General features: G+C 41.2%; 2 protein-coding genes across 5 annotated transcripts; one reads left to right on the top strand and one right to left on the bottom strand.

The window, feature by feature from the left end:
* Positions 1-78: 78 nt before the first annotated feature.
* Positions 79-8,442, bottom strand: LOC135464084 (methyltransferase N6AMT1-like). 3 transcript variants are annotated; one of them, XM_064741572.1, is made up of 7 exons: positions 8,279-8,442; positions 7,957-8,043; positions 5,407-5,497; positions 2,921-3,004; positions 1,081-1,222; positions 913-1,038; positions 79-509 (listed from the first exon to the last, which is right to left on the bottom strand). In XM_064741572.1, the coding sequence occupies exons 1-7, from the start codon at positions 8,404-8,406 to the stop codon at positions 379-381; spliced, it is 789 nt and encodes a 262-aa protein (XP_064597642.1). In that variant the 5' UTR covers positions 8,407-8,442; the 3' UTR covers positions 79-378. The 3 variants fall into 3 exon arrangements, with proteins under 3 accessions (XP_064597642.1, XP_064597641.1, XP_064597643.1); XM_064741571.1 differs by having other exon boundaries at positions 913-1,222; XM_064741573.1 differs by lacking the exon at positions 913-1,038.
* A 249-nt stretch (positions 8,443-8,691) lies between these two features.
* LOC135463990 (mitochondrial nicotinamide adenine dinucleotide transporter SLC25A51-like) lies at positions 8,692-15,135 on the top strand. Of its 2 annotated transcripts, XM_064741461.1 has the most exons (3): positions 8,692-8,776; positions 12,243-12,353; positions 13,244-15,135. In XM_064741461.1, the coding sequence occupies exon 3, from the start codon at positions 13,274-13,276 to the stop codon at positions 14,207-14,209; it is 936 nt and encodes a 311-aa protein (XP_064597531.1). In that variant the 5' UTR covers positions 8,692-8,776; positions 12,243-12,353; positions 13,244-13,273; the 3' UTR covers positions 14,210-15,135. The 2 variants fall into 2 exon arrangements, with proteins under 2 accessions (XP_064597531.1, XP_064597532.1); XM_064741462.1 differs by lacking the exon at positions 12,243-12,353 and having other exon boundaries at positions 8,699-8,776.
* The last annotated feature ends 1,375 nt before the right edge of the window (positions 15,136-16,510 follow it).

Here is a 16,510-nt window from a genome sequence, read left to right as displayed (position 1 = left end):
GGCCAAAGACACCAAACATGACACTCCAACCAGTTACTTTATCCTGACACAAGAGCTACTAGTCCTGTTTATTTGCTCTAACCTCTCAGGACTGAACGCCATGCCAGGCAGCAACAAGTTCCATTTTTAAATCCTTTAGTCTGACTCAACCCTGGTCTGATCCCAGGCTTCCCAACTTTCAGGCAGCCACTGAAGCAGTCCCACGAGTGAACTATGATTGGTGATACATTGAATGTTCACGTCCTCATGCCAGAATGAATCAAGTTGGAAAGTCCGTGATGTTCAAGTGATCTCTCATTTAACTCACCAGTTGCTATGGAAACATTACTCCAATACTGGCAGGACTGTCTCTGTATCCAGAAGTCCTTCCCTATCCTCTCAGCCGTCTGGTGCTTTTGGACTAGAATGACGCACAAATTTCAACACGGACAGAAATTCAGGTCCAGATCTTCTTGACAGAACAACGGTTGTGGAAAACCCAGAAGATTTCATAACCCGAGCAAGATCATCTAGTAAGAACAAAAAATAAAAACACGGCACACCATCGTTAGTTGAAATGTGATAAATATGCATACTACTGAGACGATCAGTGCAATGACAACAAGGCATCTTTGCACATAATTTATTTATAATTATTTGAGTGTTTTATTTCTTCACTCATTTAAGTTGCGTTTTATGTTGTACCAAGCAGTACGAGGAATTTTTATGCTTGTTCAACACCAGTTAGGCTTATTGTTGGAAGAAGGTGGAAGATCACAGCCAAACTGGCAAGAGCTGGATTTGAACTTGCGATCTTGTTCCGGCTCTGATCAGCTGATCCACTGGGAGGTCCACCGAATGAAGAAATGTCATGGTGAACACTATTTAGTTTGTCTTCCAAAAGTTTCAGATAGTAGCACACTGAACACCAACCTTTGTCATTTTCCTTGATGATCAGCAGGTAAAAAGCGCCTCCTGGTGAGAGAAGTTTCAGATAGTAGCACACTGAACACCAACCTTTGTCATTTTCCTTGATGATCAGCAGGTAAAAAGCGCCTCCTGGTGAGAGAAGTTTCAGATAGTAGTACACTGAACACCAACCTTTGTCATTTTCCTTGATGATCAGCAGGTAAAAAGCGCCTCCTGGTGAGAGAAGTTTATTGACATCAGGTAAGAGCCTATCCGTGACTTCTCTCCCTTTGATACCACCAGCCCAGGATGCCTCTATTCCTGTCCCACCCACCTGTAAATATATGTATGTTAACTTCACTAACTGACTGCTATTTGATAAGCAGTTGCATTTGGAAGAGTTCCTTGTCTGAGCAATTTATCACCCAGATATGTCAGAAATATTGCAGATTTGGCAGGAGGCTATAATTATTTATGAGTATCCCAGTATAAGGGAAGGAATCTCTGTGTGTGGATATATGTCGGTTGTTTCATATGAAGGTATTGGCAACTGTTCATCAGATTACATCACTCCCGTAAAATGAGGACCTAAAACACTGAATGGTACCATCTGTACAACATTGTACAGTTTGAAGGCGATATTTCCAACAATGTTGTGCAACAGTTCTTAGGTTTTCTCTGAAGAAACTGAAGAGTGGGTGATTTGGCTGTAACCATCACAGTTCTCTGAAGAAACTGGAGAGTGGGTGATTTGGCTGTAACCATCACAGTTCTCTGAAGAAACTGGAGAGTGGGTGATTTGGCTGTAACCATCACAGTTCTCTGAAGAAACTGGAGAAAGGGTGATTTGGCTGTAACCATCACAGTTCTCTGAAGAAACTGGAGAGTGGGTGATTTGGCTTCAACCATCACAGTTCTCTGAAGAAACTGGAGAGTGGGTGATTTGGCTGTAACCATCACAGTTCTCTGAAGAAACTGGAGAGTGGGTGATTTGCCTGTAACCATCACAGTTCTCTGAAGAAACTGGAGAGTGGGTGATTTGGCTTCAACCATCACAGTTCTCTGAAGAAACTGAAGAGTGGGTGATTTGGCTGTAACCATCACAGTTCTCTGAAGAAACTGAAGAGTGGGTGATTTGGCTGTAACCATCACAGTTCTCTGAAGAAACTGGAGAGTGGGTGATTTGGCTGTAACCATCACAGTTCTCTGAAGAAACTGGAGAGTGGGTGATTTGGCTGTAACCATCACAGTTCTCTGAAGAAACTGGAGAGTGGGTGATTTGGCTGTAACCATCACAGTTCTCTGAAGAAACTGGAGAGTGGGTGATTTGGCTGTAACCATCACAGTTCTCTGAAGAAACTGGAGAAAGGGTGATTTGGCTTCAACCATCACAGTTCTCTGAAGAAACTGGAGAGTGGGTGATTTGGCTGTAACCATCACAGTTCTCTGAAGAAACTGGAGAGTGGGTGATTTGCCTGTAACCATCACAGTTCTCTGAAGAAACTGGAGAGTGGGTGATTTGGCTTCAACCATCACAGTTCTCTGAAGAAACTGAAGAGTGGGTGATTTGGCTGTAACCATCACAGTTCTCTGAAGAAACTGAAGAGTGGGTGATTTGGCTTCAACCATCACAGTTCTCTGAAGAAACTGGAGAGTGGGTGATTTGGCTGTAACCATCACAGTTCTCTGAAGAAACTGGAGAGTGGGTGATTTGGCTGTAACCATCACAGTTCTCTGAAGAAACTGGAGAGTGGGTGATTTGGCTGTAACCATCACAGTTCTCTAAAGAAACTGGAGAGTGGGTGGTTTGGCTTCAACCATCATAGTCCTCTACAGCCATCACAGTTCTCAAAATCAAAGTTCTCAACATAAATCAACATCAATCCTCAAGGTTTGAAACAATGTCAATTCTTATTGAACTAATCAGGAAGTCTGAACTGCACAGTCATCTGGGCCAACAGGGTACCCACTGTGTCACAATACCTCGCCTTACTTCATAACTGAGAGTTGAACACATGCTCTATGATCTCACCTCTTCTGATGGCGTAACGACATAGGGAGGGTTAAATATCATCACATCCACACAGCCATGTAACCGTGGAGACAATGCTGACACCTGTTTGCAGAAATAATGACAAAGTTATCGATGTTAATATTAATTAACGAATAATTACATTATCTTCATGCACTGACAACATAAATCCTGAACAAATTCAAGTAGTAAAGTATAACTTTAGATGGAGATGGAATTCCTTATTGACAAGATTTTGAAGACTAACATGTATAGCCCAGGTAGAGGAACACATGAACTGCACAGAAATAATAAGATAACTTGTCCACATCAGACAATATTCCTTTAATGACACAAGGTTAGAAGCATAGTCCTCCAGGCTGGAGGTAGATAGCTTAGTCTAGGGATGGAGGTGTAGACTGACAATCCTGAGACTGTCGTTTCAAATCCTCAGCTGGTTATCCCGGTGACACAGCTGCAGCAATTCCTACTGGAATTGAACTCTTAACCTTATTGACTATGAGCTAGATGGGTGAACTGAGGCAAACTCAGAGATGACTGGCTCCGAAGACACTTACCAGGTCCGTAACGATAGATTGTACCATTGTAAGCACACTTACCAAGTCAGTAATGACAGGTTGCACCATGTAAGCAAAAGTACCAGGTCAGTAATGACAGGTTGTACCCATGCAGGCATACTTACCAGGTCCATAATGACAGGTTTGTACCGATGCAGGCACACTAAACAGGTCCATAATGAGAGGTTGTACCAATGCAGGCACACTAAACAGGTCCGTAATGACAGGTTGTACCAATGCAGGCACACTTAACAGATCAGTAATGAGAGGTTGTACCGATGCAGGCATACTTACCAGGTCTGTAATGACAGGATGTACCGATGCAGGCAAACTTACCAGGTCCGTAACGACAGGTTGCACTGTTGTAGGCACAATTACCAAGTCAGTAATGACAGGTTGTACCAATGCAGGCACACTTAACAGGTCAGTAATGACAGGTTGCACTGTTGTAGGCACACTTATCAGGTCCGTAATGACAGGTTGTACCGATGCAGGCACACTTATCAGGTCCGTAATGACAGGTTGTACCGATGCAGTCATACTTACCAGGTCCATAATGACAGGTTGTACCATTGCCAGGTCCGTAACGACAGGTTGCACTGTTGTAGGCACACTTACCAGGTCAGCAATGACAGGTTGTACCGATGAGGGTACACTTACCAGGTCAGTGATGACAGGTTGTAAAACTGTAGGCACACTTATCAGGTCTGTGATGACTGGCTGCAGGGACACTTATCAGATTAGTGATGGTTGACCCCGGGACATTTACCAGGTCAGTGATGACTGGCTGCAGGAACACTTACCAGGTCAGTGATAACTGGCTGCAGGGACACTTGCCAAGTCAGTGATGACTGGTTGAACTGCTGTAGGTACACTTATCAGGTCAGTGATGACTGGCTGCAGGAACACTTACCAGGTCAGTGATAACTGGCTGCAGGGACACTTACCAGGTCAGTGATAACTGGCTGCAGGGACACTTGCCAAGTCAGTGATGACTGGTTGAACTGCTGTAGGTACACTTATCAGGTCAGTGATGACTGGCTGCAGGGACACTTACCAGGTCAGTGATGACTGGCTGCAGGGACACTTACCAAGTCAGTGGTGACTGGTTGTACTGCTGTAGGTACACTTATCAGGTCAGTGATGACTGACTGCAGGGACACTTACCAGGTCAGTGATGACTGGCTGCAGGGACACTTACCAAGTCAGTGATGACTGGTTGTACTGCTGTAGGTACACTTATCAGGTCAGTGATGACTGACTGCAGGAACACTTACCAGGTCAGTGATAACTGGCTGCAGGGACACTTACCAGGTCAGTGATGACTGGTTGAACTGCTGTAGGTACACTTATCAGGTCAGTGATGACTGGCTGCAGGGACACTTACCAGGTCAGTGATGACTGGCTGCAGGGACACTTACCAAGTCAGTGATGACTGGTTGTACTGCTGTAGGTACACTTATCAGGTCAGTGATGACTGACTGCAGGAACACTTACCAGGTCAGTGATAACTGGCTGCAGGGACACTTACCAGGTCAGTGATGACTGGCTGCAGGGACACTTACCAGGTCAGTGATGACTGGTTGTACTGCTGTAGGCACACTTATCAGGTCAGTGATGACTGACTGCAGGAACACTTACCAGGTCAGTGATAACTGGCTGCAGGGACACTTACCAGGTCAGTGATGACTGGCTGCAGGGACACTTACCAGGTCAGTGATGACTGGTTGTACTGCTGTAGGTACACTTATCAGGTCAGTGATGACTGACTGCAGGAACACTTACCAGGTCAGTGATAACTGGCTGCAGGGACACTTACCAGGTCAGTGATGACTGGTTGTACTGCTGTAGGCACACTTATCAGGTCAGTGATGACTGGCTGTAGGTACACTTATCAGGTCAGTGATGACCGACTGCAGGGACACTTACCAGGTCAGTGATGACTGGCTCCAGGGACACTCCATTCCTCTGCGCTGTCTGATGACTGACTTTTGCAGCCTGAGGATTAATATCTGTGCCACTGGATCAAGACAAGGTATTTTATATCTTAACATGAGGCATACTACTCCAGGAGGTTTTACTTATGTAAACATGTCTACATTTATGTGTGGGCAAAATGTGGGCTCTGCCCAAAGAAAGTCAATGCTATTGGCTTGGCACCTGACAATTCTTCTGACTTAAAGCTGCAGAAGGTAGAATAACGATGAAGGTTTTTTTATTTATTTATTTGATTGGTGTTTTACACCGTACTCAAGAATATTTCCCTTATACAAAGGCCGCTTGCATTATGATGGGAGGAAGCTGGGCAGAGGGAAAACCCACAACTGTCATCAGGTTGCTGGCGGAGTGAGGTTTTAGCAAACTAACCGACCAAGTTTCACATGTAATAAGTATTACTCTAGCTATCCAACTGGCAATTGGATGGGATTATTTTGTATATATCTGAATTGCACCCAGCCCTGAAACTATGGTGTTTCCTGCCGAATTTGGTCCCATGTGTCTGCACTATATCACATGATAGATCGCGTTTTGTTTTCATCTACAATTTTTTATTCTTTACAAGATGTGCGTTTTCGTCTGAATATCTGCACTGGTATGTCATTGTCCCTGTGTGTATTGCCATCTTAGTTCCTAATCCTCATAGCTGCAAACGCCCTAAAACCAGGATGGCCTACTACTTTGTGAGCATACTGGTACTCGACCTTTCACAAGTATCGATGCTCCACATTATTACTGGTACTCAACTTTTCACAAGCATGGATGCTTCACATTATTACTGGTACTCAACCTTTCACAAGCATCAAGGCTTCACACTATTACTGGTACTCGACCTTTCACAAGCATCAAGGCTTCTCATTATTACTGGTACTCAACTTTTCACAAGCATCAGGGCTCCACATTATTACTGGTACTCGACCTTTCACAAGCATCGATGCTCCACATTATTACTGGTACTCAACCTTTCACAAGCATCAAGGCTTCTCATTATTTCTGGTACTCAACCTTTCAAAAGCATCAGGGCTTCACATTATTACTGGTACTCGACCTTTCACAAGCATCAGGGCTCCACATTATTACTGGTACTCAACCTTTCACAAGCATCAGGGCTTCTCATTATTACTGCTACTCCACCTTTCACAAGCATCAAGGCTTCTCATTATTATTGGTACTCAACCTTTCAAAAGCATCAAGGCTTCTCATTATTTCTGGTACTCAACCTTTCAAAAGCATCAGGGCTTCACATTATTACTGGTACTCGACCTTTCACAAGCATCAGGGCTCCACATTATTACTGGTACTCAACCTTTCACAAGCATCAGGGCTTCACATTATTACTGCTACTCCACCTTTCACAAGCATCAAGGCTTCTCATTATTATTGGTACTCAACCTTTCACAAGCATCAAGGCTTCTCATTATTAAGCATCAAGGCTTCACATTATTACTGCTACTCCACCTTTAACAAGCATCAAGGCTTCTCATTATTATTGGTACTCAACCTTTCACAAGCATCAAGGCTTCTCATTATTACTGGTACTCAACCTTTCACAAGCATCAAGGCTTCTCATTATTTCTGGTACTCAACCTTTCACAAGCATCGATGCTCCACATTATTACTGGTACTCGACCTTTCACAAGCATCGATGCTCCACATTATTACTGGTACTCAACCTTTCACAAGCATCAAGGCTTCACATTATTACTGGTAATCAACCTTTCACAAGCATCAGGGCTTCACATTATTACTGGTACTCGACCTTTCACAAGCATCAAGGCTTCTCATTATTACTGGTACTCAACCTTTCACAAGCATCAGGGCTTCACATTGTTACTGCTACTCCACCTTTCACAAGCATCAAGGCTTCTCATTATTATTGGTACTCAACCTTTCACAAGCATCAAGGCTTCTCATTATTAAGCATCAAGGCTTCACATTATTACTACTACTCCACCTTTCACAAGCATCAAGGCTTCTCATTATTATTGGTACTCAACCTTTCACAAGCATCATGGCTTCTCATTATTACTGGTACTCAACCTTTCACAAGCATCAAGGCTTCTCATTATTACTGGTACTCAACCTTTCACAAGCATCGATGCTCCACATTATTACTGGTACTCAACCTTTCACAAGCATAGATGCTTCACATTATTACTGGTAATCAACCTTTCACAAGCATCAAGGCTTCTCATTATTACTAGTACTCAACCTTTCGCAAGCATCGATGCTCCACAAAAGTAACAATGTTTCTGTATTATTATGATGACTGCGTTCGTGTACAAGTAACAATGTTTCTGTATTATTATGATGACTGCATTTGTGTACAAGTAACTATGTTTCTGTATTATTATGATGACTGCGTTTGTTGTTGACTTTCAAATGTTCATTTCCAATGAACTGCTGTCACTCTACCATGTGACATCACCCCATACTTTGCAACTTTCCAGGTCCATCATACCACATCTCCCATGTACTTACACATACAGACAGCCGCTACCCAAGAGTTGTCCCAGAAATGTGACGCAGATGCCTGATCCTAGACCCACCTCCAGGCACACTGAAGGCCTGAAAAGATTCATGCTCATTGACAGAAATATAACAAAAAGAAAAAAGCTGACAGAATTCCTAGTTGTTATTGTACTATGGGTAATGAGTTTTATTTGTCTTAATCTTTTTTCATTTCTGTTAGCGTATTACACTGGAACTTGGACTTTTGCAGTCACAAAAGAGTGGTGTTTTCTGTACAGTGAACAAGGATTACACAGACCCCAATATTCGACACCGAGTTCGGTGATATTACCCGAGATTTTTCAAGTACTCGGCCTCCTTTTCAAGCGCATCCAACAACACAAAGGAATCTTCAGCAGGTTCATAAACATTCTGATAATCTGCAGATGCCAAATGACTGATGTCTGGCGTTGGCAACATTGCGACGACACAGCGAATCACCAAAAACACCCTTTCCTATCTTTTTACCAAGAAGACTTCTGCCAAGAAAGACTACTCACGTTTTCCAACAATGTTAAAGTTTCGAGTTAGGGTAAAGTTCTTATAAATTCTTTCAAGATTCATACCTGAATAGTTGTGCAAATTGATTTTTTCTCTGTCAAAGTATTCACTTGAAATTAAACAAGCACAATTTCTATGTCTGGATTACGAAACAGAGCGCAGTGCGAGGTTGCCCCCCTTCTCGGCACTAGATGGCACTGTGAAACTAAAATGGCGATGCAGACGAATTTTGTTTTTCGCTAAGGTGAAACTACTTAAAACATGTGTGGTTAAGAGAAGCATTCCTCTGGTAAGCAACTGTGGTCGGATAAAGTTGTAAGAAGAGTTTAGAAATTTAACTGTTATATATTTTTTTCAGCAGAAATTGCTGGTTTGTCTGTTTGAAATCTAATCTCATCTCTCAAATATATTTACGTGAACCTGCGAAGTGAAAAAGCATCTTAGAAAGTCACCCGTACGAATGTAGTAATCAAGGTCGCTGTCATCTTGTGATCACCTTGACTGCACCTTCATGGAGAGTCTCTGGTTTGACTTGGGACGTCTTAACATTCAGAATTTGTTAACTGTTGAAACATTTGAAATGCAAGGGAGTGCTTTTTTGTTATCTGTTTTATGGCCATGCATGCTACTTATTTATTTTGTGTTCTCCTCTATGGTAATTAGGCATGTCGTTGATGTCATCACAGGGCATGAGAATATTCTTCTGCTTGGCAACTTTTTTGTTTAAAATTCGACAACACAAAAACTGTTGATTTTGTCTTCACAGGTGATTGCTAATGTATTTTGGAGGTAGGGTGAGGTATTTTCAGACCTTTTTCTGGCCATCAGTTCCTGTGCCTGCATCAGCACTAATAGGGCGTACTCATTAGGATTCCAAAATGCAAGATAAAATTAAGGGCTTGTAAACAATGTGAGCATTGTTTTGTAGAGAGAGCAAAGTAGAAAGTGTGTAAAAGTTGACAGAATCGTTTTATTTGACCTACAAAATAATGACAGCTTGTGCCAAAAGATAGTGAAATATTACATGTAAAGAATGGCATTTCTGGAGTATGTGAGATCTAGTCATTGTGATATGCCTGCCCTGACCTTTTATTTACAATTGATGATACTGTAATTCTTAAATCTTTTAGCATGTTTGCAATGGTTTATTTAAGCATATTCTGTGTTGACTGAGAAAATTATATTTTTTGTGACGCCCTAAACCTGACCAATCCATCCAGTGTAGTCTTGTCTCCAAAATCAGATGAAAGATGTACATATATGACAGTGTAAGCTTCTCTTTCGTATGCGAAAATGTTGGGGAAATGGGTATTCAAAAATTACTTAAACTGTGAAATAATATTAATTAAATTTACTGTATTAAAAATATTGAGTGGAATGTTCAAGTTTTTGTTATTTACTAAGAAAATTATTGCTATCAAAATGAAACAAAGGTTTATGTGTGAATTAATTATGTTATTGATACTTTGCAATCTTTCGTGTTCCAAAATAATAAAAGTTATCAAATTTAACCACAGTTTGGGTAAAGAGAGTTATTCCCCTTACATATTTGAACTGATTTTTTTGGAGTGTACTGGAAATTTGAATGATAATTGATTTTAACTTTCTTTAGTAATTGTTAATTTTTGCTCATTATATTGTATTAAGTTTTAGGAACTGTCTGGTGAAGAAGAAACACTGATTGTGGAAAAGAAGTACATGTATGGGTGACTTGAATAAGTGCAGAGTGTACTGTCTGTTGAAGAAGGAACACTGATTGTGGAAAAGAAGTACATGTATGGGTGACTGGAATAAGCGCAGAGTGTACTGTCTGGTGAAGAAGAAACACTGATTGTGGAAAAGAAGTACATGTATGGGTGACTTGAATAAGTGCAGAGTGTACTGTCTGTTGAAGAAGGAACACTGATTGTGGAAAAGAAGTACATGTATGGGTGACTTGAATAAGCGCAAAGTGTACTGTCTGGTGAAGAAAGAACACTGATTGTGGAAAAGAAGTACATGTATGGGTGACTTGAATAAGCGCAGAGTGTACTGTCTGTTGAAGAAGGAACACTGATTGTGGAAAAGAAGTACATGTATGGGTGACTTGAATAAGTGCAGAGTGTACTGTCTGGTGAAGAAGAAACACTGATTGTGGAAAAGAAGTACATGTATGGGTGACTTGAATAAGCGCAGAGTGTACTGTCTGGTGAAGAAGAAACACAGATTGTGGAAAAGAAGTACATGTATGGGTGACTTGAATAAGTGCAGAGTGTACTGTCTGTTGAAGAAGGAACACTGATTGTGAAAAAGAAGTACATGTATGGGTGACTTGAATAAGCGCAGAGTGTACTGTCTGGTGAAGAAGAAACACAGATTGTGGAAAAGAAGTACATGTATGGGTGACTTGAATAAGTGCAGAGTGTACTGTCTGTTGAAGAAGGAACACTGATTGTGAAAAAGAAGTACATGTATGGGTGACTTGAATAAGCGCAAAGTGTACTGTCTGGTGAAGAAAGAACACTGATTGTGGAAAAGAAGTACATGTATGGGTGACTTGAATAAGCGCAGAGTGTACTGTCTGGTGAAGAAGGAACACTGATTGTGGAAAAGAAGTACATGTATGGGTGACTGGAATAAGTGCAGAGTGTACTGTCTGGTGAAGAAGGAACACTGATTGTGGAAAAGAAGTACATGTATGGGTGATTTGAATAAGCGCAGAGTGTACACATTGTACTATGATCACTGTTAATGGTATCATAAACTGGCAATGCCAAAAGCAAAAACATTCTACATGTACTTCATTTCTGCAGTTTAATAAATGCTTCAAAAAGAGAAAGTGTTTACACACAGCATGATTTTAAACACAGGTACCAAGGCATAGATAAATATGCAAGTGTGCAGAAACAGTTGGAGCAAAATGAATATTTAAAACAAGAAAGAAAAGGTATTAATAAAGTGCAAGTATTTACCAGTTTAATTTTATGGAAACTCATGCAGGATATGGGTATACATGTATTAAGAGATCTACTTACAAAAATTTTTGTTAGAATTTGGGCTGAAGATACTAAAAAAAAAAGAATTGTATTGTTTTCGTTTTTTTTTTTTGACCTTCAAAACGGTCAGTATGATAGACTTAGAATTCCTTAAACAGCCAGTTCTTCATTGGTGTTCTGTTGATGGTGGTGTTCTGTTGATGGTGTCCTGTTGATAGATCAGTCACTGTAACGGGGCCCTTGCCGTTTCCTTGGAAGTGTTGTTCTCACCATACCCCAAATGTTCAGGTTTTTTGATTTATTTATTCATTTATTTGATTGGTGAGGGGCCTCCGTGGCCGAGGGGGTTAGCACGCCAGGTAGGCACAATGACCCAGAAGCCTCCCACCAATGCTGTCGCTGTGAGTTCAAGTCCAGCTCGTGCTGGCTTCCTCTCCGGCCGTACGTGGGTAGGTCTTCTAGCAGCCTGCAGATGGTCATGGGTTTCCCAGGGTTTTGCCCAGTTTCCTCCCACCCTGATGCTGGCCGATGTAGTGTAAGTTAAATATTCTTGAGTACGGTGTAAAACACCAATCAAATAAATAAATAAATAAATAAATAAATAGATAAATTTGATTGGTGTTTTACGCCATACTCATGAATATGGTTTAATCTAGATTATTGATGCTGATTGTTTCATTGATTTTTTCTACGGGTTTGTAATGTGAACAACTTTTAGTTGAGGTGGAAGAATTCACCGGTTACTTAGTTGGAAGAAGAATTTTCTCTTTCTATCTTCAGGAATGGTGATTTGTACCTAGACAGAGCCCTTATTCATGTGCTCCTGGGTTCCCGTGACAAGTTTGGCTACTGCTATGTTGTGATCCTCAATGGCTGTGAGATTTAAACAAGGTTAGATAATAATACATTGGAAATGAAAGGGTTTCCAGTTTCCAGCTGTGACAGCAATGCTTTTGAAAGACCTTATGTTTGAACATGTTGTGAAGAACGGCAGAAAGTTAACTGATTGCTGAGCTTAACCTAGATTGTTGTGAGTATAAAATTTAAATATGTGCTGTCTGTACATGAAATTGTTACAGTGTAAGGGAATGATGTTTGATGTACTTATCCTTTGCACCTGTCATTATGTAGGTAAAATACCTGACAATCCTCTTATTCTGAAACCCAGCTGATTCAACCAGATGGTCACATTGTTGAATGGCTTACCTAGTTCTTCAACTTTATCACGTATGAAAGAACAACTTTCAGAGCAATTTATGCTCATTTTATTTGTTACAGTGTAAGGGAATGATGTTTGATGTACTTATCCTTTGCACCTGTCATTATGTAGGTAAAATACCTGACAATCCTCTTATTCTGAAACCTAGCTGATTCAACCAGATGGTCACATTGTTGAATGGCTTACCTAGTTCTTCAACTTTATCACGTATGAAAGAACAACTTTCAGAGCAATTTATGCTCATTTTAAATCTGATTTTGAAGACAAAACTATGTTCGGATTCGTTCGTTTCAGGGCTTCACAAAATGTAGAATTATATCAGTGTGTACAGAATATTCAGATTGTGCTGAATAAACCTTGCAAACAAGCAAAATATTGAAGAATTACAGTCGCCCTTTTCCTGGGTAGAAACATTTGATGTCACTTTAAAACTATGGTACATGTGTTGTAGATAAACTGCTTGTCAGGTGTGATCACACAACTGTATGGACCAAGTGCTATGTAACCTAAATAGCTGTTTCTGGTGATGGTAGAAATTGTTTTTTCGTTTTCTTATAAACAGGGTGAAAGCTGGAGGTGCAAAGGGGATACAATGGCTCGTAGTAGCTTGATGGATGGTTCAGTGCTGGAGGATAAGGGGAGACAAGCCAGCACAAGTCATGGGTTTGGGCGGCCTGCGAGTTTTCCTCGCAGTGGTGACCCTCGAGAGTTTGCCTGTGGGTGGGGGGCTGCTCTTATTAACATCACAGTGACTTTCCCGATCAACAAGACCATGTTTCGTCAGCAGTTGTATGGAGTGCGCGCCCACACGGCCATCAGTCAACTGAAGAAAGAGGGGCTGTCACAGCTGTACCGAGGACTCCTCCCTCCACTTCTGCAGAAGACTACCTGCATGTCGATAATGTTTGGGATGTACGACTTCTTCCGCGGCACGATAAACACACACTACCCACAGCTCCGTCCAACAACCAATCAGGCGGTGGCCGCTGTTTTGGCAGGATTCACAGAGGCCATTTTGACCCCGTTCGAGCGAGTTCAGACGTTGATGCTGGATAGAAACTACCAACACAGATTCAATAACACTCTCCATGCATTCAGGGATATTAGGCTATATGGCTACCGAGAATTTTATCGTGGCGTCACGCCTATTTTATTTCGGAACGGGGTCAGTAACATGATGTTTTTCGTTGGGCGGGAAAGAATTCAGTTGGCACTGCCTCACTACCGATCCAATTCAGCGATGTATCTCCAGCATTTCATCAGTGGTGCTTTACTGGGTGCTTTTATAAGCACCGTATTCTACCCAGTTAACGTGGTGAAGACTAAAATGCAGTCACATCTGGGAGGGAAATATCACGGATCCTTCCGAACATTTTGGTACATCATGAAGCATCGGAACTACAGTGTTAAGAAACTGTTTCGAGGTGTCCATCTGAACTACACGCGCGCCTTTATCTCCTGGGGAATCGTCAACGCTTCGTATGAACTACTCAGAAGTATTTTATACGGCGAGAACAGGGTCAAGTGAAGGGAATTTGTTGTAAATAGGATTTTGTGGGGATTTAGCTAGAGTAGTTAGCAGCTTCTAAATTCCCAGATGTATAATTTCCACTGCATGGCACTGTACAGCTACTGCAGTGAGCAAAGCTGAAAAGTCACCTGCACAGTACCACAGAGTTTTCAGCCTACCACAGCTGCTATACAGTACTGTGCGGCAGGTAAAGAACCGTGTTGAATCTTCTATGTTGTCATTGATTTTTGCTTGCTTTGAATCTTAAAATGAATTCCTGTTTAAGATGCCTTGCCTATATAAATTTACCTACTTCCCTGTGGAAATCATGGTAAAACTGTTAATGGAATATTTTTTTGATCTAATACGTTTTGATTTCTTTCTTTTAAAACTAAACATTTCTGTATCCCTGGGAACAATATCACTCCCCTGGCCTTGTAAAATGGCCCTCAAATTGTGCCAATAATACTGTCTTGCCCTGACTTTACTTTCTGGTGCATCAGCAAAACAGAGTTGGAATTTATCTGCTTCTAAATTGAGATAACCATGATGTTAAGTTAGCATACAACCACAACCTGTTAAATTAAGAAAGAGACAATAGTAATTGGGTAACAGTAGAGATGGGTGATTGTAGGTTAAACTAGTGCATCTAGATGGATTTGATGCGCTGTTTTAAATTTCTGACAATGATTGTAACATGGTTACGATGAATGTCAGCATGTGAAAATATCACGCAGGTCAAACGTTAAATTTTTGCCATGGTAACAACTGATTGTGCGGAAGTAAAGCTGTGTACTGATTTTGATTTATATAATCCAAACTTGCAGTTCATCTTGGCCTGGCCTCATCCAGACAATCTGTTAAATCTTAAAGGACCCATGAAATGCCTTTTTTTTTTTTTTTTTTTTTTCTTATAACGTCCTTCATGATGTGGCCTAACATGTACGATTTCCAAAAAAGCTGACTCCTGGGTAAGCAGCCTCCTGTGGTGGCATTAACAATCATAGCTGTCTATTCAGCTGTCCAAAACTGCAAAACAACTTTGTTGATGGGAGAGCCCAATGAAGAGGGGGGGGGGGGGGGTGCTAAGGTTGTCCTGCTTTCATGTATTCTGTGATAGGCAGGAGTTTTCCCAATGATTACACATACTTATGATACATATATATTTTAAATCCATGTGCAGTATATGTATTCATATATTTGTTCAAAATGTTCGCTCCATATTGTGTGGACATTGCGGCGTGTGAATCATCCACAACAAACTGGCACAAGTTTATTGTGACTAGCCTCTCACCTAGGCAGTCGATGTGAGTTCAAGTCCAGCTCATGCTGGCTTCCTCTCCGGCCGTACATGGGAAGGTCTGCCAGCAACCTGCAGATGGTCGTGGGTTTCTCCGGGCTCTGCCGGCTTTCCTCCCACCATAATGCTGGTCGCCGTCGTATAGGTGAAATGTTCTTGAGTATGGCGTAAAACACTAGTCAAATAAATAAATGAATAAATAAATATTGTGCCAGGTACATATATCTGGTTTTGAGGCTTTTTGTTTTAACAGGCTGTGAATTACAAATGGATAAAGATTGCAATCCCACAGAAATGATACACGTGCATAGTAAACACATATGTAGTAAAGTATTATTAGTCGACTACTATTTAAATAATCTTTAAAACAGACTGAGCTGTGGGATCATCTTTATACGACTACAGTTATACAGTACTTAAACAGGAATCATAATGGACTCTACCCTTTGCTGTCCAAGCGGTGTATGATTCCTTGCTTGAGACAGGTACACCCTGAACAGAGATGTCACAAGGATGAATCCAGGTCTGGCTGGCATGGCTGTAGTTTTACGTCAGGAGGTACATCAGGTGTGTGTTTTGGTGCTGTGGTTTTTTCCAGGCTGGACTGTGTTTCCTCTAACCATGACCTATACAGACCACCATAATACCTGTGATTAACATAGATGTCTATTTTAGCCCCATATCATACTCGTGTATAGGTGTATCATACCTGCGAGTGTACAGCTTATAGCACAAATCAGATTGATAACCATTAGTAACCATGGCAATCTTTAGTATCTCGCATCCATGTATGAATCAAGTACCTGTTAATACCTTTTGTAAATAATAGGAATTCGAAGTTGTGAATACACAGATCCATAATGTATTTCTATAGTTTCATTGGTACAACTGTTGTAAGGGATGTACTTTCTGGAAGTTCACAGATTTATGGTCAGACATACATGTGCATGTTATGGTGTATGATGATGAGTGGTGTTCATTTTCCTTTTGCACACTGATTTCACCACTAGTGCTGTCAC

Source organism: Liolophura sinensis, chromosome 3 (assembly GCF_032854445.1).
Source record: "Liolophura sinensis isolate JHLJ2023 chromosome 3, CUHK_Ljap_v2, whole genome shotgun sequence".
NCBI classification, from domain to species: Eukaryota; Metazoa; Mollusca; class Polyplacophora; order Chitonida; family Chitonidae; genus Liolophura; species Liolophura sinensis.
Note: the sequence above shows the minus strand (reverse complement) of the source record. Positions and strands in the feature narration are given on the sequence as shown.

What these genes read in the sequence shown, in the direction of transcription:
- LOC135464084 (XM_064741571.1), bottom strand. Translation starts at nt 8,406, where the DNA reads ATGTTGCCAACGCCAGACATCAGTCATTTGGCATCTGCAGATTATCAG. An exon ending in GAGTACTTGAAAAATCTCGG is followed by an intron (nt 8,044 to 8,278) that starts GTAATATCACCG and finishes GAATCTTTTCAG; the next exon opens with GCCTTCAGTGTGCCTGGAGG. An exon ending in AGCCAGTCATCACTGACCTG is followed by an intron (nt 3,005 to 5,406) that starts GTAAGTGTCCCT and finishes TTCTGCAAACAG; the next exon opens with GTGTCAGCATTGTCTCCACG.
- LOC135463990 (XM_064741461.1), top strand. Translation starts at nt 13,274, where the DNA reads ATGGCTCGTAGTAGCTTGATGGATGGTTCAGTGCTGGAGGATAAGGGG.